At 46.1% G+C, this 27,277-nt stretch overlaps 1 protein-coding gene across 1 annotated transcript in view; it reads left to right on the top strand.

Annotated features, from left to right (window-relative positions):
• Positions 1-4,916: 4,916 nt before the first annotated feature.
• The window catches only part of LOC139054241 (uncharacterized), a 78,059-nt gene continuing 55,698 nt past the window's right edge, over positions 4,917-27,277 (top strand). Inside the window, exon 1 of the mRNA XM_070530954.1 lies at positions 4,917-6,036. Within this exon, the coding sequence (XP_070387055.1) occupies positions 5,133-6,036 (904 nt within the window). The 5' untranslated portion in view covers positions 4,917-5,132. The remainder of the gene's footprint in view (positions 6,037-27,277) is intronic.

The following is a 27,277-nucleotide window of genomic DNA, read 5'->3' as shown; positions in this document are numbered from 1 at the left end:
ATGACGCAACACCCAGTCTGCCCGACATAAAGGTGACCGAAGCTTAAATTAACTTCATAAACTACGCCCATACGGCATCAAGCGAATTGTTGTACGTTGTCCAAGAAACGGGCAGTGTACGTTGTCCACTGCCCGTTTCTTGTGGCCTGCCACAAGGCAGTATTTCGGGCCCTTTCCTCTTTAATTTATATATTAATGATATCATTAGTATCAGTATCAAGGCAAACTATATAATTTACGCCGATGATACTAGCATATTCCCGATAAGAAAGTCGGCGGATGAATTAGTTGAGGAAGCAAACTTAATCCTTCAAAGATTGCATGAATGGACACGTAAAAATTGTCTTAAAGTAAACACAAACAAAACAAAAGGAATAATTTTTCGAAGCAAAAATAAAAGCGTAATAATTAATACACCTATATTGCTAAATTTAACGCCTACCGATATAGTTCTGTACTTTAAAACTTTAGGTGTTATCTTTCAAGAAAACCTATCTTGTGATAAGCATGTAAATTCCTTGGCGACAAAATCATCTCAAACAATCGGGCTCTATTACCGTAACCGTTATATACTGCCAACAAAAATAATGATGCTGTGCTTCAACACACTGTTACTTTCTAGTCTAAACTAATGTCAATTAGTTTTGGCTACTACCACACAGGAAAATTCCTATGAGTCGTAGAAAATGTTCCAAAATATGTTCATACACGTGAATTTTTTATAAAATACAATGTAATGCCAATTGCCAGTATGTACGATTATCGAGTCTGCATACAAACAAGAAATAAGAAATGAAGCCAACTTTCTAAGAACACTAGCGGATTTAAAAATCAACACTACAGCATATACAACAAGGACCAGAGAGTTTTGGAAAGTAGAAACCGTTAGAACGACATACGGACAACAAACTATTCGTAACAACCTGCCAAGGTTCCTGAATAAATTACACAACGAAACCACCGGATTCGAAAATACCTCTTTTAAAGCTCTGTATAGTTATTTCTGCCTGCACTTGATTGTTTCCCTGGCTTTCGCAAGTTTTTCCCTATCGAAACTAACTAGTCCCATTGTATAGCTTATATTCTTGGTTTTTCATTTGTTTACTTTGTATGAGAAATGTTATTGTTACAGCTTCTGTTATGATTATATCTTTCTCACCCTCGTGTTTTTTGAACAGTTGCGATACCGTTGTGCCTATCATTGTTTTTTATTCTTATTGGTTAGAGATGTTTTTTACTATGCCCTGTTAGAGCACATCTTTTTTTCTTCATTTGCTTCGCATGGTTCGCGATGCTCAATTTTGTGTAAAGGACATTTGTAAACATTGTCCTTTACCTTTGTGTTTGCTAACGTCGCGCAAACGCCAATGCGGGGGCCTGCGGCATCGTCAAGCTGTCCATGTGGCAGCTTTTTCTGCATGCCCCTCGCGTCATGTACTGATGCGAATAAACATCATTGTCAAAATAAACATCATTGCATAGCACCTGTCAGGCCTTTCTTTGCAGTTCAACTGGCCTTTCTTTATCTGCCCGGTAGCGGATACATTTCCCAACTTATTGTCAGCCCTAAACACCTCGCCTGCCCTGTATCGACTCCCTACTTTGTTAAGCATATGTGATAGAGAGTGAATGTAAGGTATATCCACGTCCGTCTCTTCTTACTGTCACGTGCTCATGATTGACGAACTGGCGATGCCTTCTTTTCAGCATGCGCAGATAAGTTTTGTTTCTTGCTGCTTTTGCGCGACTGTGCGACCTATCAGTTGATAGTCCAAAAACAAGAAAGGGGCTGGCAGATGGAATGGCACACTGTGGTATAAAATTTTTTAAACAGGGTTGAAGTACCTCAGACAGGCTGGCCGACGTTTCGATAGGTGGACCTATCTTCGTCAAAGGCGGCCTCGACACGCCGAGGATGACGAGGCCGCCTTTGACGAAGATAGGTCCACCTATCGAAACGTTGGCCAGCCTGTCTGAGGTACTTCAACCCTGTTTAAAAAATTTTATACTATCAGTTGATAGTCTTAGTTTGTGCTGGTCCTCTTCGTTCCTACTATAGTGTCCTTGTTTGCACGACTGCCTTTCAGTTACGTTATTCCCTACCAACTTGCTTATAACCTTCAGTAGTACTAAGGTTGCTGATGTGGTCTATACAAGGTGGTGGCCGTAAATACTGCAACACATCGCGATTACTTCTCGGCACTTCGTGTGAATTAAATTCCAGCTCCCCAACTCATTACATTGTTCTCTTCATAGAAATACTATAGGTATAGTAAACTGTATTAACGGAACTCGAGAGAGCTGGAAATTTCGCTCTATTTTACTGAAGCTTTATCGAAGCACATTACTGAAGGTACTTATCGGCAGGCTTGTTACGACGGGTGTGTGAGCTGAGTTGATCGAAGAAGCCCATCCGAATAAGGTGTGAAATCAAGGTAAGTAAAACTGTTTTCGCCTGCTAGGTGGTTCGTGGCTATGAAACCTAGCATTATGCGCAAAAGCCTGTCGGCAGAGGCAAGGAAAGAAAGTCTTCCGACGTAATTGTTACTTACCTAGCCGCAAAATATAAAGGCATTTATTTCACTCGCGTCACTAAGAGAATCAGACGACGATTACGATAACCACCATGAAGCGCGCAGTGTCAAGCCGACAGCGTCAAACAGGGACTCACAATACCCGCTGATAGCCCGGGCAAAATGTAAACATATCGACGAACAAAGGTACATGCAACGAAAGTAACACTAAAGAACGAAAGCAAAAACCATCAAAAACAATATAATGAAGCGGCGCTCCCCTTCCTCCCTCTCCCGCCAAAAAGAGAAAGAGAGAAAAATAATGACGGCCAACAAGAAACCGAGAACAAAACCAAAAACCTGGGAAGTCATAGGTTACGCAAAACATCAAGAACGTAAGCTACAGCGCGCAACATCTCCAGATAGCGTTCGCCTTCGGAGCCATGACGTCCCGCTTGAAGGCAGATAGCCTATACATTTCAATGGGCGACCCAGGCGACGCTTAACACGGTCGTCTATCCTCTGAAGTATGGTTTTCAACGACATTTTGCTGCCGAGCGCCAGATCGTGGGCACGATTTACGACCACAGCGGCAGCATTCCAATGGTGGCGGATTGCGAAAGCGCTCGTCCGCTTGGATTTAGGCGGCCATTAAAATTGAATATAGGGGTTCAAAATGGATAGGAAGCCCTACAAAACGCAGCTCTCATAGTCGCTAATGTCGCTTTCGGACGTCAAGTTTAACCACTCTCTCAATCAATGGCATTTGCCGAGGCTTGCTCACCCTCCCCCATTGGCAGACGCTACGCCGCACTGCTCATGAACGCCTTAACAGTGTGGGCCTATCGACACTCGGCACGTTCCGTGTTATCTTCCATGACATTTGTCGTACTATATAGTCAGCGAGCTGCCGTGCTCGAAAATGGAGGTTCGATCCCACCATCAGTCACGCATTATAGGTGGTCTTCACACACTTTGAAGATATCTAACAGAAAACTCGAGAGGTGCTGAGCATACGCGAGCGGCATCACAGCGTGCATGAAATCGCAAGTTTGTAAGAAATGCGAGGTGTAGAAACGTCACTCTGATAAATGAGAGTGTGAGGTCGACCGTAACGTCCGCGCGCGCAGATGTCGAGACATCCAATCTAAGTATCGTATACTGAGAGAGACAGCGGTGCTAATAACTGGCTTTCGTGTTTTTCTTTTAATTTTTTTTTTGCTTTTAACTTGCTGTTTTCGCTTGTGTACCTATAACACCAGTACGCACTTATACGAACCCGTCACCATTCGCTGCTTTGTCTTTTCTCCACTTGTAAAACTCACCCTGTCCGGTTTTCTGACATATTTGTTTTCACAAATACCTTTAATTGTCTAGAAGGCTAGATGGATCCGATGTTGCATTTCCAGCCCTCGCACCACCCTAGTTTCTTTTTGTAGTGTCTTCCTTGCATTTATAGTTCAGTCCCTGTAGAGGATGCTCTGCTGCTCGCTTCAATGTAATGCAAGAAAGCCAAACTTTCTGCATGTATTTATGTGTATTTAAATGGAATGGTCTTTCTTGCTTGATTATTTTTTCCTTCTCTCAGCCTGCTATGATGGGAATACAAATATTACGGGCGTGCGGGAAAAAAATGCTTCGACCTTTCCGAGTACATTACACGCCCGAGTATATGAACGAACGGTTACTACGAGCAGTCTCGGTATCGCGCAAATTGTATGTGCATTTTCTTTCTTTGCAATTTTTGGAGTGAGAAGAGCTCGTAAAACGTTATCTCAGTTTTCTTATACGAATAAGTATGCTATCGGCAAATGTCATTTTAAGTAGGCAGGAAACTTCTTGTGGCGAATACTATTTTCACAGCAAAACAAAGCACATAAGCTTGGAGATCTGCGCCTAACCTGCAGTGTGCATAACGCGGCCGAATTTTTCAGTACTACGTCGTGTGATCACGCACAAAGGGAAAGCGGAATTAACTAGGTCGCCCGGCTATTCTCGCCGAACGACTCCTGCTTCAAAACACTGCAACAGAAAGTGCAACAGGCTAGAGAGATTAATCGGAAGCCACAGCTTACAGGAGGTTCTCGTGGTAGTCGCCGCGCGTGATTGTTGTGCCGGTGGCCAACGAGCGCTGTTTTGAAACCACCTGCGCGGGGTGTTCGCGGGACCCAGGGAGAGGAGGAAGTTCCTGGAAGTGGAGAGCGCGCGCCGAGACCCTCCCGCCGCTCGGCGCTGCTTCGGAGCGTGCGGGTGTGCGCGTGCGTCAAAGGTTCAGGAGCCAACCAAGATAGATTTACTGCTCGCTCCGGGCGCGAACGCTGGGCCGACGCGTCATGGCCCACGTGACGGCCGGCGGGCTATAAAAGACCCGGTCGAAGCTACACGCGGTACACACAACGCACACAGACCGTTGGGCGCGCGTTCACGGCTCCTCTCCCCGCTTTCGCGTGGCAGTCGCGCGCGCTTTGTTTTGCCTCGTGCGGCGCATGGTGGCCGCCCTGTGATCGGGGCCGCCTGGAGGAGCAACACATTGGACGCTGTGCCGCGCACTCTGCCGGACTGCATTTGTCTCGGGAGAGCAGCGGTCGCGCGGAACCTCGGCTGCCGAGGCTGACCGGCATGGCCCTCGAGAACGCGGCGCGTCGTGCGTCACCAACGCGCACCACGGCCCGGCCTTCCTCGAGCCAGGGTTCGGCGGCAGACAGCGAAATCTGCCTGACGGGCGATGGGGCGGGCGGCGTCGCCGCTGGCGGCCGTAGTCCATCGAGCCAGCAGCAGCGCAGCCCAAGCCACAGCGTCCGCAGGAAGCCACGTGCCTCCCCGCACCGATATCACGGCAGCCACAGCAACGGCTGCGCCTCGGCCACTGCGTCCCCTCTGCGGGACGCCAGTGTAAGCCGGTCCCAGTCCATGCGCACCACACGCCGGCCTCACTCGCTGCAACGCCACTTCCGCGACCGGATCGCCAGCATCCCTGGCGACCTGCTCATGGTGAACGGCGCCAACGACTCGCGTGGCTCGTCCAGCAGCTCGCTGCCCTGTGACGAGCCGGCGGCTGACGTGCAACGCCTCAGAAACTTTGCCGTCACCTCCAAGGGCGTCGTGAACCGCGGTGACTCTTTCCGTTCCAAGTCGCGCAGTACGCATAGTGTCGCCTCGAATGGCAGCGGCCACAAACTGGCTGTGCCGTGCTCATCGGACGCCGGCGGCGACGCGACCAGCGAAGCGTACTGCGTGTGCGCATCGTTGGACGGAGACAGGCGTGTGGTCAGCTCCCTGCAGCAGCTCAGTGCCGAGCCCGCGGTGCGCACAGACCGGGCCACGTTCGCGCTCGCCTGCCTCGAGCAGTCCGGCCCGAGCCTGTCCGGGCTGCCGCCCGAGGTCGTGGTCACGAAAAGCGCCGATGCAGCTGACCTGGCCCGCTACCGAATCCTTGTCCTTGGTGCCCGAGACGTGGGCAAGACCTCGCTCATCAACCAGTTCATGACCTCCGAGTACATCTACGCGCACGACATCTCGGTCGGTGAGTGTCACACTGTGCGGCGCCTCCTACTTGGCGGCAAAGGGCACGTTTCAAGCGGCGCTGTAACGACGTTTGAAAGGTGTCCTTCGTCGTTTCCTTCCCGAACCAAATCGTTCTTGTAACTAGTAATAAACTCAGTTATTTATTACATACCGATCTAAACCGAACCTCTTTAGAGGCAGCGCCTTGGCTGTCGCTGCACATATCTTTTCTGCGGTGTAGCCTATAAGGTTCTGACCAGAAGGCAACCACATCAGTTACAATGAAATTTGAGGGATAAAAATCCCCTACGCTGCACGCTGACATTTACATCTGGCCATCAAAGAAAGATAACAAGCCTGTCTTTTGGAGCATGTCTTCACCATCTGCCTGTCAGAGGAATTGCACATTGAAAATGCTTTGGGCTGAGCGCAACTGTCGGGCTTCAAAACTAGAACTGTTGAAGTGCTCTGGAGAGAGAGAGATCTAGACAATGAAGCATGCTAGGGCGATTAAAGAGCCTAGCTTTTGGTTGGCGAGCCTACACTGGAGAAAAAATGGGCGGAATATGGCCAGGGAGAGTGAGGGAAAGAAAAGTTCGACTTGTTGGCACTGTGAAGAGTAGCAAAATAGTGCACATTGCGCACTTTTGTTGTTGGATGTGTTGAAGCAAGCTGGCGAGGTGTAAGCGCATGAGATGGGATCTTTGAAGTGTAGGTTGTTTTTAACTTTTGAAGCGGCGCAAAATTTTCGGCCCTCTCCTACGAAGCAGTACCGTTGCAATCAAATCCACCTAGCTGTGGCCTGGCAGCTGTCCCTGCTGACAGATGTAAAGCATGATATTTACTGCCTGTCAGAGAAATTCTTATGACATTTAGGCTGACGTTAATCATGAATGGTGAAAAGCAACAAGCACAAAGTGGTGTAAAGGAAAGTCCTTAACTGCCCTCTTACTTCACTAAGAAATGACAAATGTCTTATAATACAGATTTTTGATCTATAGATCAGATCAGAACATTCAAGCAATATCTGTCGTAGAGATACAGGCGTACAATGAGTTAAATATCTTCTGAATTCTTTATATTGCGTGTCTGTGTGAGTGAGAGAGATAGAGAGTAAGAGAGAAAGCAAGCATAATTAGTTTTGTGCATTCCGTTCTATACTCTGAAAATCCTGTCACGAATAAATACCAAGCAAAGTTTGTTGCATTCAATAACGTTATTTTTAATGTACGGGTATCAGTGTGGCACAGAAACTGCATTGCTCAAGTCCAGAGGAATATTGAGCTGGACTTGGCCCATTAATTGTTACTATATCTATCTCTTCATTGAATATCTTGCATTCAGTAGTTGGAAATGTCGCGGAAATATTTTCTCATGTTTTTTTGATTAACCAGTATACGGTCTATTCCAGCTAAACATATCGCCGTGCTGATTCGCCCAGTAGTCCATATTAGTTACAGACCTTTAATCTTTCTCTGTTGATGGTAAAAGTTTAGTAAAACATAATTTGTTACTCACTGAAACATTGAGCCTCCTTAGATGTATACAAAAGTGCTCGTTAATATTAAATCGCTATTCATAGGTACATGCTTTGTAACTCGCGAATGTAAAACCCATTCGGAAGACAAGAGACACGGTACATGGGCCATTCTAAGTAGTTACTGAACGTTTCAGCTATCCAATATTACAAAGCATATTTTAGGGCAGCAAGGTTAGCGTGCGCTTGCACTTTAGTTACTCGAACATTTTTCTAGTGGTGTAACACAGAGCTCATTGGAGACCATTCGCCGAGGCTTGTCCCGACTTAATAATGAATGCTCATTCTGAAATAAAGAATGAATAAAAATAAAATGCCGTGACATAGTTTCCTACAGCATGAGCTGTTTGCCTTCTGCATGGAGGCAGCGGGATATCGAGATAACCGTAGGTTTGACGCTCGCTTCACGCTGCGTCTCGACCAACACACTGACTGCTTGAGACGTCCCAAGTTCCCTGGCATGTATTTCACTATTTGCAGTTGCTGAAGATAAAATAAAAAGAAAAGCAGTTAAAATGAAAGCAACCGTGTGACTGGCAAGAGCAACACTAAATGAACCATTCCATTGGCTACAAAACCCTAACGTATTGTGGGCTGAGGGAATACGAGAGAAAAGGGCACCCACCCTCTTTGTGAGTCGCGCGGGTCTTCCTTCTTTCCAGAAAAGCAGAAAAAAAAAATGCTGTATGTCGTGATTTCTTTTAAGCGCGAACCATTTTTGAGCCTGACTCTTCCAGAATGTCGCTGTACTTGTACACTCTCGCCAATTTCAGCGACCACCGAAATCCTCACCATACTCTGTTCCTTGCTGATTATCAAACAACGCAACCAAAATCAAAGCGTAGAGGACTTTGTACATTAGTCACGTGACGTACGTAACAACTTTCGATCTTGAGGTTGGCGCTGTGAGCCTATTATGTTGACTATAGGCTTTTTGAGCTCACCACCACAAGAGTATTTCTGGACAAGCCACCACTGTTTGTGAAGCACGGCGAGTTTAAAGCAAAAAGTGCGGACGTCGGAGGCGGCGGTTATTGATTCATTGATGGGGTTTAACTTAGCTCCAAATGTGCGGCCACAACAATGGCAGTTCCTTCCTATGGCGCACGACGTTTTTCGCTTGAAGGACGAGGCTTGCGGTTCCTACTGAAACATAGATCCGACCTTTTAGTCAAGGACAACACTCCGTCGTTTCGTCTGACCTCACTGTTCTGTCACTCCAGGGGTAACGATGCTCCGTTAAAAAGTACTACTATATATATATATATATATATATATATATATATATATATATATATATATATATATATATATATATATATATATATATATATATAGAGAGAGAGAGAGAGAGAGAGAGAGAGAGAGAGAGAGATAGAGAGCAGTACTTTTTAACGCAGGAGCTTAATAAATTACAACAGTGAGAGATTATGGCCTGTCAATACAATCAGTACAAAATTTTGCTAAGTCTGTGTGCTGTTGTGTATTTCGCTCATGTGGTTACGGACAGATGTGCGAACAAGGGGTTTATTTACACTATACGGAAAGACCAAGCGGGGCCACAACAACAAAGATGACGGACTGGGTGGTCGGTCGGTTTGCCTTTATGACCGGAGCACACCTCGCCCTGTTTCTTGTTCTCTACGCTTCAACAGCTTCTTTTTGCATCGGCAAGATACCGGGCTCATAACAATGTACCTCGGAAAACGCTGTCAAAGCGTCGCATATGACGCCCGACAGAAAAAATAAAAAGGAAGGATTCTTATGTCCTGTGGAAAACATCGGTAGGGGGTACAGCTGAAATCGTCAGCATAACACAGGTTGCATTGCAAACATTTCGATGTACACAATATAGCGATTGCTTTCGTTTGATTCCATTCCGTTCGTAATAGAATCGAGCGCTCATGACTACTTATGACCGATCCTGGTGACAACGTACAAGCAAAACGTTGCTCTGACCCCTGACAAAGAGCGGCAAGGAAAATAATTGGATTAGGACATTTATATTATCTCGGACCACTCGTCTGAGGCACAGGAGCGGTGCGCGCTGGCGTTCGTCAGCGGCTTCAACGATATTGCCGCGCTGGTTCGAGACATTGTTTATTGCACATGCTCTGCCAAACGAGCCAGCCTAGCAAAAGGAATGACGGTATACCTTCGATTGATAGCCTAGCCCGGTTGAAGGACTTGTTTCCTGTGGGCTGGGGGATATCATAAGCTCTAGCTAAGGGACGTATTGAAATGTTGCTTCTGGGCACGTGCTACACCAAGAGGGCAGGTCACCTCTATTCTTGCCCTTTTAACACCGGTATAACGCAATGATTTTTGTTCGCTCGATTATTGTCCTTTCTTATCGTCCACCGCTCATGAAGGGCCGATCCCGCTGATAGCGCAGGCGGAGTTCAGTCTCGGACAAATGAAGAAGTGCAAAAAGGAAAAGAATCGGAATAGGATCGTCTATTCCGGTTCTTTTTTCTGAACAAGTTTCGATAAAAAATTCAACAACCTTTCAGAATAAATTTTGCGCCCATAGTTCACCTGTTTCCAAAAGGACCGGCTCAAATATCGCGGCGAAATGCGTTGCTTTTCTAGTTGATATTTTCCCGTAGTTTATATTGTACAGTGCGCAAACATGTTAACTGGAACAGCAACGCCTTTGAGTGCAGATGTTTAGTAAATATTTATCAAAACTGATGCAACACGCAGAGCTTTAAGCAAAAAGGTGATTCTTTGATTACTGGGGGACTTTACTTCTGCAGTAACAACCTCCTGTATGAAGCGATTAACTTAAAACAAAGTGATAATTCAAAAAAGTTGTTGAATAATAATCTTATTGGCACGTATAGCGCAAACTCTGACGTTCGCTGTTGTTATAAATCTTGGTTAGTAACAATCATCATTTTGTCTCAAATCCCCCGTTCTTAATAGTTTGAAAGAGTCGCCGCTGAAACACGCGATATAAGACAATGCTCGCCTGGACCGGCTACCTTCCTTTCGGTTGTTATCGATGTGTGGCAACACTTCGTCGTTTCAAGCGTTTCCTTATGCATTTCTTATCCTTTTAACAACTTCAAAAATGTATGCAGAGCTGATTATTTGGAGCCTGCGAAACAAAGTACGAATTGATTGTGACAGTTTGACGCAGACCATGATTATACCGTTTTATGACAGTGCATGACCGTTGTATATGACAATATTCGCCAACATGCATGCGGGAAATTATAACTTAGTGTTTAAGAGGAAAGATGGTCGTTCACCCGACTGTAACGCGAAGCTACAAAGGAAACAAATACGGTTTCCTAAGAAAAGGAAGCTTCGCAGCTGAAGAAAATTTCGTCCTGGTCTCGGCACCGAAGCCAGGACCAACGTCTTTCCTGGGCGGGCGTTTTAATATCTTCGAAATGAGGAAGCTAGCAGATCACGGAGCGAGGCCGAATTGAGAGTAACGACCGAAATGAGCATGCTTAAAACTCAAGTTTTAGCTGTACTCAGCTGCGTGCACTCTCCCGTGTGAACGCTCGGCAACCATGTGGAGCGCTTCGTGTTGCGTCTCGTCCTTGCATAAGTGCACTTGTGAACAGCTTTGCGTTTCGATAAACAGCCCTGAGGGTTTAACGATTCTTCACGAGAAATAAAAATTCTGATGGCAGTCTTGTACAGTGAGATGTGCTAGTATTCGAATTTCACTACGTTCCGTTTTTCAAGGCAGCGTCATTAATTTGCACCTACTTGCCCATATGCTACCCGACGATAGTGCAAAACACGTAAATCAAATAAAAACTACACTTCAGCTCATGAAAAATAAAGACTGGGAAGCGTTTCTCCTCCTTTAGTTTTTCTCAAGCAGCGGCGTTAACGAAACGGAAAAAGTCGCGCTTGACTTGGCTGCTTTCCGGCAGCTTGTGCTCTCATTCTTATGGCTTATTTATATTTGGGCAATGAAAACGTGAACTTCTTCCGCGGCAATCAAATTTCGCATCAGCGCCTGCATTCGGTAGAGTATACCGTGTACGCGAACGCTGTCAGTCTCTCGAGCGTTATCGAGTTACAGGTTTCCGCGGAGCGCTTTACGTTCGCTTTGAGAAGCGCGCGGCCCCGCTCTGGTCAGACTGCCCCCATCGCAATAAAGCTGATCGCCCCACGACTCGACAGAGGCACCGGTGCGCTCGAGAAACGCCGAGGCAGCACGAGCTGGAAACAAGAACATTCGAATGTGCATTGATTAACACTGTTCAGAAGCCTAGGCTCGAGTCGCGCCAACCGGGTCCTAATAGTCTCGCCATTCACGGACGAAAGCTTTTCTGGGAAATGCGTAGTGCACACTGAATGACGCCATCAACTATTATTTTTCTTGCGCTAATTAATGCAGGTGGTCGTCGGGCAGATGAGAGAAACGATGCTAACGACAAACTCGGCAGCCGTCGACCGGAATGGAGTGTTTCGCTTGAATGCACGCTTGTTAGATGAAGTCTCTCATCTCCAGCATGATAAAAAGGCTCGAGAAGATGGCAAGACGTGCGCATCAATTGGATACACTGCATTGTAATCAGCGCGGAAAATGGCGTAGAGGATGGAGCAGGAAGACGAGACCGGCATAACTTAGCAACCCAACGTTTGACAATAGGTTACGTGACCTTTAGCAAACGCCAGCAAGGAGCGCCCCGGGCGCGTCGGGCCCTTTGCCTCGAACACTTATTCTCTAAATCTCGTTCTGCACGGTGCCTGTCGGGCACGCGTATTACTTTTTCGCTACTTCGACTTACTCGCATAGTTTCGTCTCGTATAGTTATCACGTGGATGATTCGCAAGCGTGAAAATGGTTCTACTGACGGGATCGGAGTTTCACGACAAAAGGTTAATTTGACATCACTGCATGGGCCAAAAATTGAGCAGTTGTTCATTAAAAGGTGGAGATTATGACTCCCCATGAACTGAAAATAATATGGTCTGCTTAAATAAGCGTTTAAGATTACTTAATATAACCATAAATATTGTTATAAGATGGTCTATCGTAAACAAGCGTTTTCCTGGCAGAAAAGGTGCTTCGAGTTCCTGTGGAACTTTTTCACAGCGCTCGCGTGCCTTGCTCAGTGCTTTGCGCGCGCTGCCGAGAAACAAATGCTGCGCTGGAGCTGCAGGAATCAGCGCAACCGCTTGCAATTAACCCTTTAAATTAATCCTTCTCGACTAGCTAGTATACTGCTCATTATCTATTATACGCGCAGACGTGGTCTCCGGTATATATGCGCAAAGTTCTAAACAGAAATATCGAACTGTTTACTTGCAGAAACAATCCTAAAACTTAGACTACTCGAAGGAGCCTGCTACCACAGCCCTTTGCAGATTTTCTGCGGCTCCCCCAACGAAGCTACAACTTTGCAGTCTCTCCAGCGTATTTCTTATGACACACTTTATCCTGGCAAAGTTAGTATCAATTTGCTGAATAGTTCGTAAACGGCAAATGTTTTACTCCTCCGACATCGAGAAGTTAGAGCTGTAATTGGCAAATTTGATAATTTACTACGGCGCCGCGAAAGTACCTATAATTTCTAAATTTATTCAGCGTGCTTAACGTAACGTGAAAATAATGTCTACGGAGTTTCATCTTGGTACACTCTGTAGCTCTGACACGAGGCACTGTTGAATACACCACAGAGCTTGAAGGAGCAATTGCTAGACATTTGGTAATTTCTCACAAGAAAGCTTCATTACCCCATACATTTATAATCTTGCCCTTACATTACCCTAGACATGCCCAACATCTCCTCCAAATTTAATTACGCTAACTCTTATGGACCTCTTAATACATGTTCGTCGATGCTTGGAGCAGGTGTATTTTCCACCACGTCTAGTCGTAATAACAGCTTCGCTGGAAAAGTACAATTGAAGGCAGCACTGCACAGTGCAAATAGTGCAGAGAGAGAGAGAGAGAGAGAGAGAGAGAGAGAGAAGGATGGTTAAAAAAAAAAACGTGACTCGCGTAGTGTAGCAAATGAACTTGGATTCCTTCCCGAGCACCTTAGCGTTCTATAGCGGAAACATATTTACTGCTTACAAGACATAATTAATAAAGAAGCACTGAAGCGTGTTTGTCCAAAAATAAAAAGGAAATGCTGGTAGCATCGAGCGTGACTGCCTGACTATCGCAGGTGCTAAATGCGTCGCACCTGTATATGTACACTCTTATCAAGCCAACCTTTAAAATTGACGGCAGTTTTGAAGATAACAACCACCCCGTAAAATTGCATAGTTTTCTGTACCTTGTATTAATAGTTCCATTACGGTTCTTCACGTATAATGGTAACACAGGCATGACAAAAATTTACAGCAGTAACATATAGAGAACTTTCGGTACGTTTTAACAGGGCGTACACGCCGCTGAGCCCCGATATTACCTATAAGGGCAACTGCGGCACGATACCTTTGTCGCTGTTACTTATGCGAAGGACATCCACCGTATTTGCGCTTTGGTTATTGCGTGCTTTTCCATAAAGAAACATCGGCTGACTACTAGCTTGGCGGCACGGCTGCTATCATACAGGCCAGTTATACGTTTATCATGGACACGTTGCTCTCACCGACGCACCTGTCGCATAGGGGCTGCATCGAGACCGGGGCAGCACATATACAGTTGCTGCAGTATTTAACCACTCAAAAGCAATCACGATGCGGTTATGACGGCGCTCTTTTCCCGCTCAACGAAACCCAGCTGCCAATGGCGGCTTTGATCTTGTATGAGGTAAAGGAGTCCATCATGGCGAAAATGTGCCCTCGAATGATCATAGTATCCAGAAAAACTCAGAAAAGGGCGAGTGGGCGCTTTGCAGGGCTCGCAAAGCTTACCTGCTTCTGTCGAGAGGTCACGCGAAGTAGGAATTGGACTGCTACTAAAGCCAATAAGGATGAATATTAAGGCTATTAAGGCTAGTAAGAACGGATATGAATGCCTGGTTGCTTCTATAGCATGAAACTGCCTGAGTAATGTTTCTTAAAAGATAAGAATTGAAAAGCCATTAGCCGTATTATCTAAATTAAACATGTGTTGTAAACCTGCACGTGCACATTATATTTTCTTCAAGCTTTTTTCTTTCCACGGCGTCCTAATACAGTTCCTGAATTAATTTCCACTATTCGCGCATTACCATTCGTCTCCTGCCGCGCTGTTCCGTATATTATTTTCTGCGCGAATGAAGTACTTCATGCGGAACGAGGGCCACTGTTTACCCTCCGTTGCATTTCGTCACGGCTCTCACGACGCGTCCCTCAGCGAAGCGCTCTCGACACTGAAAGACGTGACTAGCTCTCATTTCAGAGCCAATTCCAACAGTCGCGTTTCCAGGTAAAGCGCACGCGCTTACATCAGCAGTCCGGAAGACAATGGCGGGGTCGTCTTGATTTCCGCGCCCCGGCAATTGGACGAGACACCCGCGCAAGAGCGGAATTGCACGAAACGGCGCCACCCACGTCACACGTCACCGTGAGCCGGAGCGCCCTACAATCGGCTTTGCAAAAGCGGTTAAGTTTAGCGTCACGGCTTCCGGCTTGCCCCTGAGATGGCGCGCAGCCGGCAACGCTCCTCCGCAGCGCGGCATCGTCGCGAACATCTCGTCTACGCAAAGATCAAGTGCTTGCAAAGACGGGCAGAAACCCATCGTGCGCGGCCGCTTTCCCCTGACGAAGCCGCGCCACAAAAAGATTGGTCGCGCTCGAGTTGACTCTTCAGCGCCTGCTCCGCTTGTTTTCCCGCGCTTTTGTGCCTTCGAGGCGGCTTATCGCGCTCGATCGTCTGCCCGCTTCGGGAGTCTTCTCTCTCCGACGCCGGCGGTGTCGTAACGCGGCAAAGATAGCCGCCGCTAATTGAATGTATTCGGTTGGCTGACGAACTTTCGCGGAGCGCGATTGCTGGATGCACCAGGCCCCCCACGCAGGACTGAATGCTAAATAGAGCTGTCGCATTCGTTGGACGCCCACCGAATTGAAGACAGGCGACACTCGCCTGGGCCGGCTCAAAAGCGTCACTCGAGGAGCGACAGTATACGAGCTGAAAAGTTCGCGCTTGAAAGCCGCCAAGGGCGCACGGTTCGCGGCATCTGGAAAATGTGTAGTTTCGCGGGCTTGAGCGACAAGGAGAAAGCTGTAACCTGTTCGCGACGTCCTGCTCTTTGTTCGGAGTTAGTAACGAAGTACTGCTCTCTGCTACGCGCATACGAAATGCGTGATAAGGGCGCCCCATTAATTAGCGTAAAAGCGTCGCATTTTTCCTGTGCGAGCGTTCCCTCGCCTAAGTCGAGAAACATTGCTCGGTAGCTCCGAAGACGCAAGATAGCAAACAATGCACTGCATACTGGGAACCTTACACGGAGATCCACAATTACGATGCAGGAGAACACTTGTCTCTCATGACGGTCTTTAGAGATAAAGAAAGAAAAAATTTAGCGGTAGCACTTGTTTAATGCATAAAGAAAGAAGTTCCTTCTTGCGCCCGATCTGGAAAAGGCTGACCCCGTGAACCTCGTTTTTCAATAAATGAGGGCGGCAAGCAAAGAGTACAGGAGCGACGAAAGAGGTAATTGATGTTGTTTCAGATAAGGCTCAAATACGGGTACCGGCCTTTCTTTAATTGTCCCGTTGGCAAGCATGCACTGACCATGTGTTAATGGCTTAACAGAACCCTGGAACGGCGGGCGTAAAATTAGAAAAGGATGGTGCCTCAGCCGGATTTCTTGATTTTCCTTGAGGCAGAGTGTACTCCCGCGTCCTTATTTTAGCAGCGACGCAAAGTGACATCATGGCATCGTCTCGCGTTTCAACAGGATCAAAAGACGGGGCGTGCTGTCCCAGGCCTTGAGCAGAGCTTTGGCCGCTTGCTTAGACTAACGTCAAAACATTATGAACGCGCAATTTTTGCAGCGGCTTCAAGATAACTCTCGGTTGGTATGCTTATCTTGATGAGGCTGGAAAATTGACAACTATGGCGACACCCGCTTCTCCCCAAACAATAAATTGTTTAATCATTAAATAATGAGAACATGAAGGAAAATGAAGATGTCGCAAACTGTCATATGAAAGCGTCGCGAACGGGCTTGAACAGTGAATGACATTTTGAACAATTAGAGCTATAAAGAAAACTTTGGAAACCGTAAAAAAGAACACTAAACAAGGCACTGCATTTTGGTCACTATAGTTGCGCAGGCGAAAATGTAGAATTATAGTTAAACCTGCTGCGACAGTAACCTGTCAGAGACGTTGAATGTTGATTGCACATTGAAAATATTCCTATTTCGAAAATATCGAAACGATAAGAAGCATGTTATAAGAGGGAATGTTGTGACGTTTGGAACGTGCTGATGCTGCTACAACGGCCGTGTTCATCTTGACCAAAGATGCCACTCCTGGCACCTTTATTTTACCCTCTTTACATTATTGCCGATAAAAAATGTTATCTTGCTACACCAGTCGTTTTCTGACGAATAACACACCCCTCCTCGGGCTGCACTATGTGCTCTTGTGACTAATCAATTCACGTACTCTTATCGGGCAACCGCATCTGTGTTACCCTTAATTGACGTGAATATGCAAGGAAGGGTTCGCCCTATATAATGCCGACGGTTACTCCCCATCACATGCGCACCATATACTTAGCACTAGTATCATTTAAAAAAAAAAAAGAAAGTCTCAAGCAGGATACACACGGTACGATTCGGCATGCGGCATACGACGATTCGGGGCACACGGTGCGTGCATCCGAAAGATTGAGCGGCGCGTAAGCTCCGCCCAGATCCACCCCCCCCCCCCCCCCCAGCTTGACTTCATAGCCACGTCGAGAAACGCAATATAAACAACTCTGCACAACACTGCTTCGGTTTACGCAAACACTGTCAATAAAATTATGCCCCTGCGAGTGACAGAACACTTCACGACGGCTCGTTGCCCACTGACGACTCCGCTAACAGCCAGCGATAGGGCAGGTAAACCTAGCTAGGCAGCCGCCGCGGCCGACGGCGCTTACGATCCGACCCGAGCTCGTCGAAGAGCGCTTATGTTTGCCAAAACAATGAACACTGTACACTTAGGTAGCCCGTAATTAAATACAATTGGTTTACTCGACACAGTCGTTGCGAAGGGCAAACGTGCAAGCGAAGCGAGCAGCCTCGCTCAGACGGTCGGTGTGTGATGTCTGCCCGCGAAATGCCCTCGCGTCGCGGTTCCCAATCTCGCCAGTAGCTTAGTGCTAGTGTACTAGGCGCTGCTTTGCATAACAGGCACAAGTTCGAGATAATTTTACTGAACTGGTAACTATTTCGTGTCGAAAACAAACCGCAGCAGGCAAGGAAAAAAAAAAAAAACACTGCGAGAAACCGGCCAGCCAGCGCCGCCTCCGTGGAGGGAACGTCACATGCCAGCCGCGCTGTCATTGGCTGCGGCCAGACGACGGTACGGTTGTCGGACGCGTCGGACGATGCAAATCTGCCCGGTTTGTCGCACGCCGGACGTCTGATCCGGCGCTTCGGCAGGGCAAAACACCTCGATTCCGGCTGCCGTTCCGGCGCGTCGGACGCCGGATCGGACACCGAGTCGGACCGTGTGTCGCCCGCTTCAGACATATAGCAGGTTGGTGGAATTCCGGCAGAAGCTACACACTCTGCTAATCGGTTTGTGCACGTATTCAGTAGACACGTTGCTGTTTGCATAATTGTTTACACCCGCCGCGGTGGCTCAGTGGCTCTTCTGTTCTGCTGCTGAGGACGTGGGTTCGATACCCGGCCAGCGGCCGCATTTATGCAGGACGGAATGCAAAAAACGCTCGTGCACCGAGGTTTGTGTGACTCGTTAGAGCAGCCTAGGTGTTTAAAATTAATCTGGTTCCCTCCATTATTGCGTAACTCCTAGCCCATGCGTTTCTTTCGCTCATTAAACTCAATCAGTCATTGCGAATGTTGACATTAAGTGACAACAGTCAGCTTCTTGTAGAGCAGCTTGTAGAAGTAGAACAGAAACAAAATTATAATATTGTTGTATTGACGTAATAGTTCTGCGGAAACCCGCAAGGTGGAGAGAAGTAATCACTGAAGGGAAATTGAGACATCCACCCCATCGTAGCAATTGCTACAAAGGAAACATACAGGTTCCTCGAAAAAAAAAAAAAGCCCCGCAATTGAAGAAAAATAAGTCCTCGTCCGGGACCACCACCTCTCCGGGCCAGCCGCTTTACCATCTAAGCTAACCAGGCGGCTAGCAGATGGCAGGGCAAAGTCGAACTTATGAACTACTCGAAGCAAAGGCAAGGATTTGACGTAATACTAAACCCGCAAATTGTAGAAAAGCAATTCATAAAGGGAAAATGAGACATACATCCAATCGTAGCAATTGCTACAAAAGAAACCCCTATGTGTTTTGTTTTTGTTTTTTTTGTAGCAATTGGCTACAACGGGGTGGAGGTCTTATTTTCCCTTGATTATTTGCTGTATTGAATTTCTTGATATCTGGTCTTTTTTTCGTCGTGCTTCCTCACACATTATTTGTTCATGTTTCAAAAAAAAAAAAGAGCAGAAATCCCTGCAAGCCCTCTGAACGCCAGAATAGCCTAGCTGCCAAACAGAATGCCATGTTGAGTTCCTGACGCAAGAGTGCAGGCTGTTGTAGAGCATCAGTAAAGTTTTCTCTGAACTGGATCACGTCGGGTACATGCGAGAGGAGTCTTTTAACTTGACAACCTACTTAAAATCCAGCTCCAACGGCTGTTCCTGCACTTGAATGCACACAAAGTGGGCCTTTCTCATCAATTATTGAGTGTTGTACTTCTGTGCCTCGTGATCATAACAGTAGAGCGCTCCTTTGTTATGAACAGCTCTGCTTTATTTTCCATTAACCGGTTTCGCGTTGTCCGGTTAAGTTTAGCCTCCTACCTTACCTTTGTTCGACACAAGGGAAATAAAAGTGCCTTGCTATCTCACCGGCGTGCTTATCGTTCACTAGCCATCAAATACGCATGGTAAAGAATGTTTCACGCGCAGGAATGAAATATGTACTGCGTATTCATTACTGCGCACCTACGTCACTTTTATTAAGCGGTACGTACTGCTGTCCCTAATTTTCTCTCCATAGCTCCGTGCAAAATGCAAAAATACAAGAAAAAAGAGCATCATGACAGTGATACATTACAAACGCTACGCCGGCTTCCTTCGAACTTGCTCAGCGCCGGTGTTACCAGCGTCTTTCCAGCGGCGTGTTTCAGTCCCAGTAACTTTCAGATTTATTACGCTAATTTTGCATCCTGTATATTCACTTCTTCTGCAGCGATTTCTCCCCTCCTTTCGCTCTCTCTCTCTCTCTCTCTCTCTCTCTCTCACGCACACGCACACAAACTATACACACACACAAAGTTTCTGTTCTGCTTGATGAAACAGCAAGTTAAGGTCCCCACGCTTATTTTCTCCTCATCTCGAACCTAGCGTAGGCCAGCTTCACAATTTCACGAGTGCTGCAACCTGCATAGAAGCAATACGTCGTAAAGCTAAAGCTGTGCATTCTACTCACTATGTCCGGCGTTGTAAAGATCAAGGGGAAAGGACACCTAAAGGGCGCGCGCTACCGTGTTATACGTGAGTGAATATGATAAACAACGGGCCTGCAATCTTCGTTTGCCTTTACTGCGGCCTCAGAAGAAGGGAATTGTTCTTCGTTATTGTGGCCCATGACAAAAAATTATAAGTGAAGGGACGAAAATCAGGTGAGAAAGAGAAACAGGAAATTAATTACAGTAAGGTAGATAGTGGCGTTCACTGGCCGCAACGAGAATGCTCGTGAGCAAACTATCCACTATATTCGGTGCTGCGAGTGGCCAGACGCTCCTCGCTACGCTGGTTCTTTTGAATGATCGGCCAGTCTTTGCGACGCGCTCCACAGTCGTCCCTGTAGAAAGGAATGCCTGCCATCTTTTCTGTAGTGAAACGCTCGGTGTGAAGGCTTATAACGCTTCCTGTTGCTTTCCTCAAGCCTTTGAAGTGCCTCGTCTTCCTATTTGCCGCTAACCGTTTTATCTATCATTCTCCGTCCCTTAGTGCAGGTTTACAAGAAAGTTATGACTATTCGGGTGAACTCAATTTCTTTTCTTTTGCCAACTGCACTCTTTCCTCACGCTGCCAAGCTGCCAAGTTGAGGTATTTACATATTTTATGAAGCCTCGATCTTCCTGAAAAGCACGCTAGACACAAGCAATTTTGCTTCGTAACTCAGCGATGAATGAAAAGAGGCCCATTATATCAGGAGAAAACATTGTGGCATTCGTTATATCCATCGCTACGCATGTGACTTGTCCTAAAGTGAGGGGTGACACAAAAGATGTCATGTTCGAATTTGTCCTCCTTGCATTTAGCTGCAGCGCCCGAAACATAGCAGCAGTCCTCGATTCTAAAGCAAGCTAAAGCACACCGTGTCGAGTGCACGCAACGTGATTTCGAGATTTATGTAGCGTTCGTTGAATGCAAGTGCGATTTCCAAGTTGCAAACGATCGAGATTCCAAAAAAAGTGGTGGCCGCCATAGCTTCGCCCAATGATGGAAACATTATTTGCTTTTCGAAAAGTTCCGGGACCAAAAAATGCCGAAGCGGGAGACCCTTCAAGCCCAGTTGTCACAGGCAGCACTGCCAGCCCTCCGAATACAGAAAGTAAAATAGTCTGCAAGGCCTACTTCTAGCCATAGCCGACAAAGAGCAGTTGTCTCGCCCCCGGAGAGTCCAGATGTGATTAGAAGCGGGGTGAAGGAGGAGCGAATTCCTGCTAGTCTGGTGCACTTGGAGCCGAATCAGACACGCAAGAGAAGGCGATCGTTTAGTTTTTTTTTAACTGAAGCCTGATTACAGATGTGATGGAGTAATCTAACGTAACTTAACCTTAACCGTAACATACCTTAACAGAAACTCGAATAGCGAGAAAGGCACTTGAAGTGCGCATTCATCGTAGAACATTTTCTCAGACGCTTGTTCCGCGAATCTTTTCACCATCCCTGTGTTGAGTACGGGTATGCTACAAGGAAAGTGTTCGCAAACGCGCTCACACTTGCAATTTTGCGTACACGCACGTGTGCGTTCAAAGAAAAACGTTGGAGAAAAAGAAAAGAAAAGAAAAAAAAAGGTCTCTATCACAGAGCAAAGAAGAGAGTTGCAACAATTGAGTTCATTATATGCATAGTAGACAGAGTGAAGATGTCATTTTAGTGCTTTCATATATACTGTTCGCAAAGACTTATTGAATCTTCAATGCTCACTGGTAGAATGAAATTTCATTTGCGTCCATGCCCGGCTCTGAAAAGTGGACGCGAACGGCATTTTTCGCATCAGAAATGTCATGCCTATGCTCCGTCCAGAAGATAGCCCTTCTTTCTGCTGGAGCAAAAAAAATAAGTAGTCATAATAATATTTATATGTCTATTGCTACAAATCTCTGCATTATTGAATCTAGCCTTGAAATCCGACGACGGCAGGAATCAAGCATGTAAACTTGGTCGAGATACGCAATGTATGTACATTCGTTCAGAAACGTCAGGCACACGTCTCTTTCACACAAACGATTTACTGATAATTTTTTTTATGCGGATGGAGCTTATATAAGTTTACTGGAGGTCCGCTTCAATAATTCTAAAAAATAATGAGCTGGATTTCCCGCTGTGCATCATTTTACCAAGCTATGGTGTTCAGCACACTGCTAAAATAATTGCTTCACCGCTGGTGCCCTGTTCCTGTTTACGTGTATGATGAGAGCTGCAGAGTAATCGCTGTTTTAACAGTGTTTTGGCGGCCAGATTCCGGGACATTTGCATTGCGGGAAAGCCAGCTTGGCACTTTTCAAACGTGTCTATTGTTGCCGCATTGAGGCAGCTATAAGCAGCCGCCTCAAAGAGCAATCGAACGATTTACGCTACAGTGCCACAAAGCTCGCAGTTATGGCTTATGGAGAATGCGTTGAAGCAAAATACCGGAAGTCCACTAAAATGACCATCGAGAAAATTAAACTTTCGCTTTTAAGTATAGGAAGTCTGTTAAACATTTTTTTGATTAAGTGCAGCGTGAAGTGGTATAGGCTTTTCGAGGCGTCGATGTAGGTGTATAGAAGCAACCCAGTTTTAGGTGAGAAAGGCGTAGCACTTGAAATACGCATTGATCGCCGCTATGCTTTCAATCTCTGACACTGCGTATACATATACGGCCACCACTGTCGCAGGTAAAAGAAGGATCGGCTTCTGGTATTGCATGAAATACCGAGGTGTGAGGGAAGCCAAGAACAAAGCAAAAGTTCTAGGCAACATGAGGACGTCTAAAAGGTTTCCTCTATGTCGAGAGGGGCGACAGAGGACGGGGAAGCTTGGCGGCCCAAAAATAGTCACATTCGTGCGAAGCCAGTGACGTGGGCTGAACCGTTCCGAAAAGCTTTAGATTGTTGCATTTCAGTTTTTTTCTTCAGAAGCGTGAAGAGCGGTACCTGAACTTTGCGAACGCCTGTTTGCTCATAAGCCATGCTCGATTTTTTCTTTAGTGTTCGTGATTTTGTTTTGCCGTTTTCTTTTAAAGTGGACGGCACTCCATTCATTTTTTCTTCGGATCTCCAGGTTGTTGGCAACGCTGGTCCTTACTAAGCATCTAGAAGCATGTGGGCTTACTCTGAGCAGCGGCGCGGCTATAATATGCGCGAGACACGGCCACCGGTGCGAGAATGGCAAAACTTATTTTAGAAAAACCTGAGCGCAATTACTAAGCGTCACAAAGCAATAAAAAAAATCACCCGACCAAATGCGCGCGCGCGCACACACACACACACACACACACACACACACACACACACGCACACACGCACACTCACACACACACACACACACACACACACACGCACACACACGCACACACACGCACACTCACACACACACACGCGCGCGCGCACGCACGCACACGCACACACACACGTGCGCACGCACACACACACACACACATACACACACACACACGCACACACACACATACACACACTGCTGTGTGGAAGTTGGCGGGAATAGGCTGTTGCCCGCATTTTTAATTGCGTCCAAATAAAAACTCGATGCACGTAGTGCCCAGTGTGGAGTGCATAAGATGTATTATGACAAGATTGCAAAAAAGCAAACAAAAAAGAAATTATATGCAATGGAGCAATACAATAAAATACAGGAATGGAGCAAAATAAGCAGGTCCATGCTTTTTATGTGATTGGGTTGTGCCAAAGTAGCGAGCAGATATTATAAGAGTATAATTCGGGGCACGACGAGGTTCTTGTTCTGTAATTTAGCGCTTCTGCCCTGACAAATTTGCTTAACATCAGCAACAGTCAACGCGCTTCGTTTTGCTTTCGCGCAGGATCTGTAAAATATGCGTGTACCATTTTATGACCATCATATTTTCGACATAAAATGAACGCCATAAAAGGAGGCAGGATCACATATAAAGAGCAGAAATCAGGAATGATTACGGCACTTAAAAAAAATGACGCGCAACGAATTTACTCGTTCGGAGGAACTGTGACGAGCGGCTCTGCATATGCCGACCGTGTACGGCTCATCTATAAAGCTAGCGTCGTGCCCTCCCTACACGCAGTTTATCGGCTCTGTGAAAGTGATAAAACGCTGTGTAGGGGCAACGGAATGCCGTACTGCTGCCAGATTTGTTATGCTGTTTCGTTATACACAACACCAAGGGTGAGTTGAGGGGAAAAAAAAAGAGGAACCAACCGTTCAACGACAGCGTGAGTTAGAAGTGACGTCAAAAGACCATTATATACAGCGGAGCTCATAGCATTACACCGAAGCAATAGAACTGAGTCGCCTGTCAGCTTCGAATTGTTGAAAATGCTCAAGTAAAAAAAAAAAAACAAGTCCCTGTACAGTATACATGGCCAATTGGCCCTGTAAATCGTAGATGTACAGACTAAAGTGAAAATGACGTAACGCCTGGCACGTTAAACATGGTAGCGCTCCTACTTTATTGCAGGAAACTCATGCGGTATTCATTTGATTATAGATAATGTGTCAAACAGGGAAATTCCTAATTATAAAACGCCGAGATAAAGTTGGTATTTCTAGAAGAAAGACGCACCCGAGGAAGATGAAAGGGTTAGTTTAGCGAAAATGCCCACAAATAGTGAGTGTAAGTAATACAAGCATAGCTATAGAACACGCCGTTGGCCCTTTTTAATAATAATATTTGGGGTTTTACGTGCCAAAACCACTCTCTGATTATGAGGCACGCCGTAGTGGAGGGCTCCGGAAATTTTGACCACCTGGGGTTCTTTAACGTGCACCTAAATCTAAGCACACGGGTGTTTTCGCATTTCGCCCCCATCGAAATGCGGCCGCCGTGGCCGGGATTCGATCCCGCGACCTCGTGCTCAGCAGCGCAACACCATAGCCACTGAGCAACCACGGCGGGTGTTGGCCCTTTTTAGTTTGGCAAAGGCCGTAGACGAGTCGTAACGCAGCAACCTTCGATGTATTATAGCGTTTGAAGTGGCAGTCAACAACTTAATTGAGTATCGCAATAGCGACAAGTCCGTTCGCTATAATGGTAACTATTTTAGGTAACCACGCATAACGTCACTAGCCACTCACGTGGTTCCTCAATATAGCCATTGGTTTCCAGCGCACCTAGGTTGTTAGAGCCGGACGGTTTCATTAAAGCGCGAGTTGCTCCATGGCGAACCAGTTGAGTGCGAGCGCAGTATAGCACTCGAGAGCGATAATCCGCGCGTACGAAAAAAAAAAAAAGAACAACGATAACTGCTGCCACTGGCATCGCTCGCGGTGTCTCCACAGAGAGCCTCAGTTAGGCAATGCAAAAAGAAAAAAAATAGAAAAAGTAAAACTGCTCACGCAAGAATGCAGCTGCTCATGCAATTCAAATTTGCGCGAAATACGGTTTGAGCAGGTACATGTTTGTTGACTCGGCTTCGGTAGTAGGAACATAGGCGTCAGCAACATAATTTAGTGTCCGGACAATCCCAGATGAGACGTGGGCGCATTAGTAAGTGTCGCTGGCTTGTTCTGACCATACTCTACGATATTTTCTTAGTTTTATCAGATAAGTGAATTAAACCACAGTTAGTTAACAGGACAATAAATTTAATATTATTGGCATCGATTATTTCATGAAGATATTTTTGAAGCATACCACACTTACATTAAAAGTGCCGACATTGCTTCAACTAAATCCTCCTTATCAGGGAAGTTTCTTTTTTCGTTCTTTTTTTCTTTTATTTATCTATAGAGAATACTCCAGGGGGGGCATAATAGGGGCTCTTGCAAGACGAGCATGGGTACAAAATATCGACAAGGATACGAAGAACTTAGGAAAAGAACATGGCATAGGCAGGTAGAAAACGAAAACAATGAAAATAGAGCCGATGCGAAAAAAGTCACCGAAACAAAAAAGAAGTTACAAAAACAGAAAAGAACCGAAGAAACAAGAATATCCGAGGTATTACGCAAGATGAACGTTATAGGTGGCGTCTATATGCGGAAACGCAGTCCTTAGTAATTCGCTGTCTATCAAGGCTTTCATTTAGCTCGACTTCACCGAGCTCGCTACGTCCATTCCCGCTGTGCATTGACGGGTCTGACGAAAAACTGCGTAATTTCACCAACCTCGGCAATCAGCGCTGTCGTCAACGGTCGGAACATTGGAGCCGCCGTCGCCACTCGGTGACCACGTCGAGCAAATGGGCTCCCAGTGAGTCTTGCAATAAGCCCGCGGGCGACAATCGGCGCCAACAAGGTGTACTGAGTGCGCACGACGAGCGGGAGATGCGGGAATTCCTCGCGAAATTAGGCTTTTCCTTTATTTATTTATTTATTTATTTATTTATTTATTTATTTATCATACCCTCAAGGTACGGTTGTACATTGCAGAGGGGAGGGGCAAGGTAAGTAAATACAGAGGCAAATCACAAAATACGAAAGGAAGGCAAACAACATGGCAAAAAAACATCGTATACAAAATAATAATGGTAAATAGAAACTTGTGAGCGTGGCAAAAATACATGGCATAACAAAATAAAGAAAGGAAAGAACATACGATATAAAAATACAAGCCAAAATGTAAAACAATGACATAAAAGCAGTTATACAGAACAAGCAAACGCAACAATAGTTTATAACATGAAGCTTTGAAGTGTGCTTTTAAAGTTATTGGTGTCAATAATGCTTGTCCAATAATGTTTCCAATAATGATTGACGCTTCACCAGCCGTGAGATGTGTTATCAGGTGTCCATGCTCCGCGCGCGAGCAGGATAATGCGGCCCACCAAATATCTACGGGAAGAGAGCGTCCTACTTAGAAGACGCTTATTCTACTTGGGCTTTTTAACGTCAGCGCTAAAGCAGAGAGGCTAGCGGCCGCAAAGCTGTAATATCCGGAGAGCGCCGCTGCTTTGGCTTTGTGGCCGGAACGTTGGAACTAAGGCCAGATTCACGAAACGGCTCATTCACAAAGAGGATTTGGCGACAGTTAAACCAGGGTTAGTAAAAAAAAAAATGTAAGGATTCTTTTCGCCTGATACTAAGACATGCTCATTAGCTACGGTTGCCTGATCGACTGACTTTCGCGATAACGTAGGTGGGGCGATCTGCTCTGGCCCATCCCCAATCACGAACATATATCAGAAAAACGATCAATTGGGGAAGCTGATAAGACGTCATAACAAAATGTG

This window comes from Dermacentor albipictus, chromosome 1, assembly GCF_038994185.2.
Source record: "Dermacentor albipictus isolate Rhodes 1998 colony chromosome 1, USDA_Dalb.pri_finalv2, whole genome shotgun sequence".
NCBI lineage: Eukaryota > Metazoa > Arthropoda > Arachnida > Ixodida > Ixodidae > Dermacentor > Dermacentor albipictus.
Note: the sequence above shows the minus strand (reverse complement) of the source record. Positions and strands in the feature narration are given on the sequence as shown.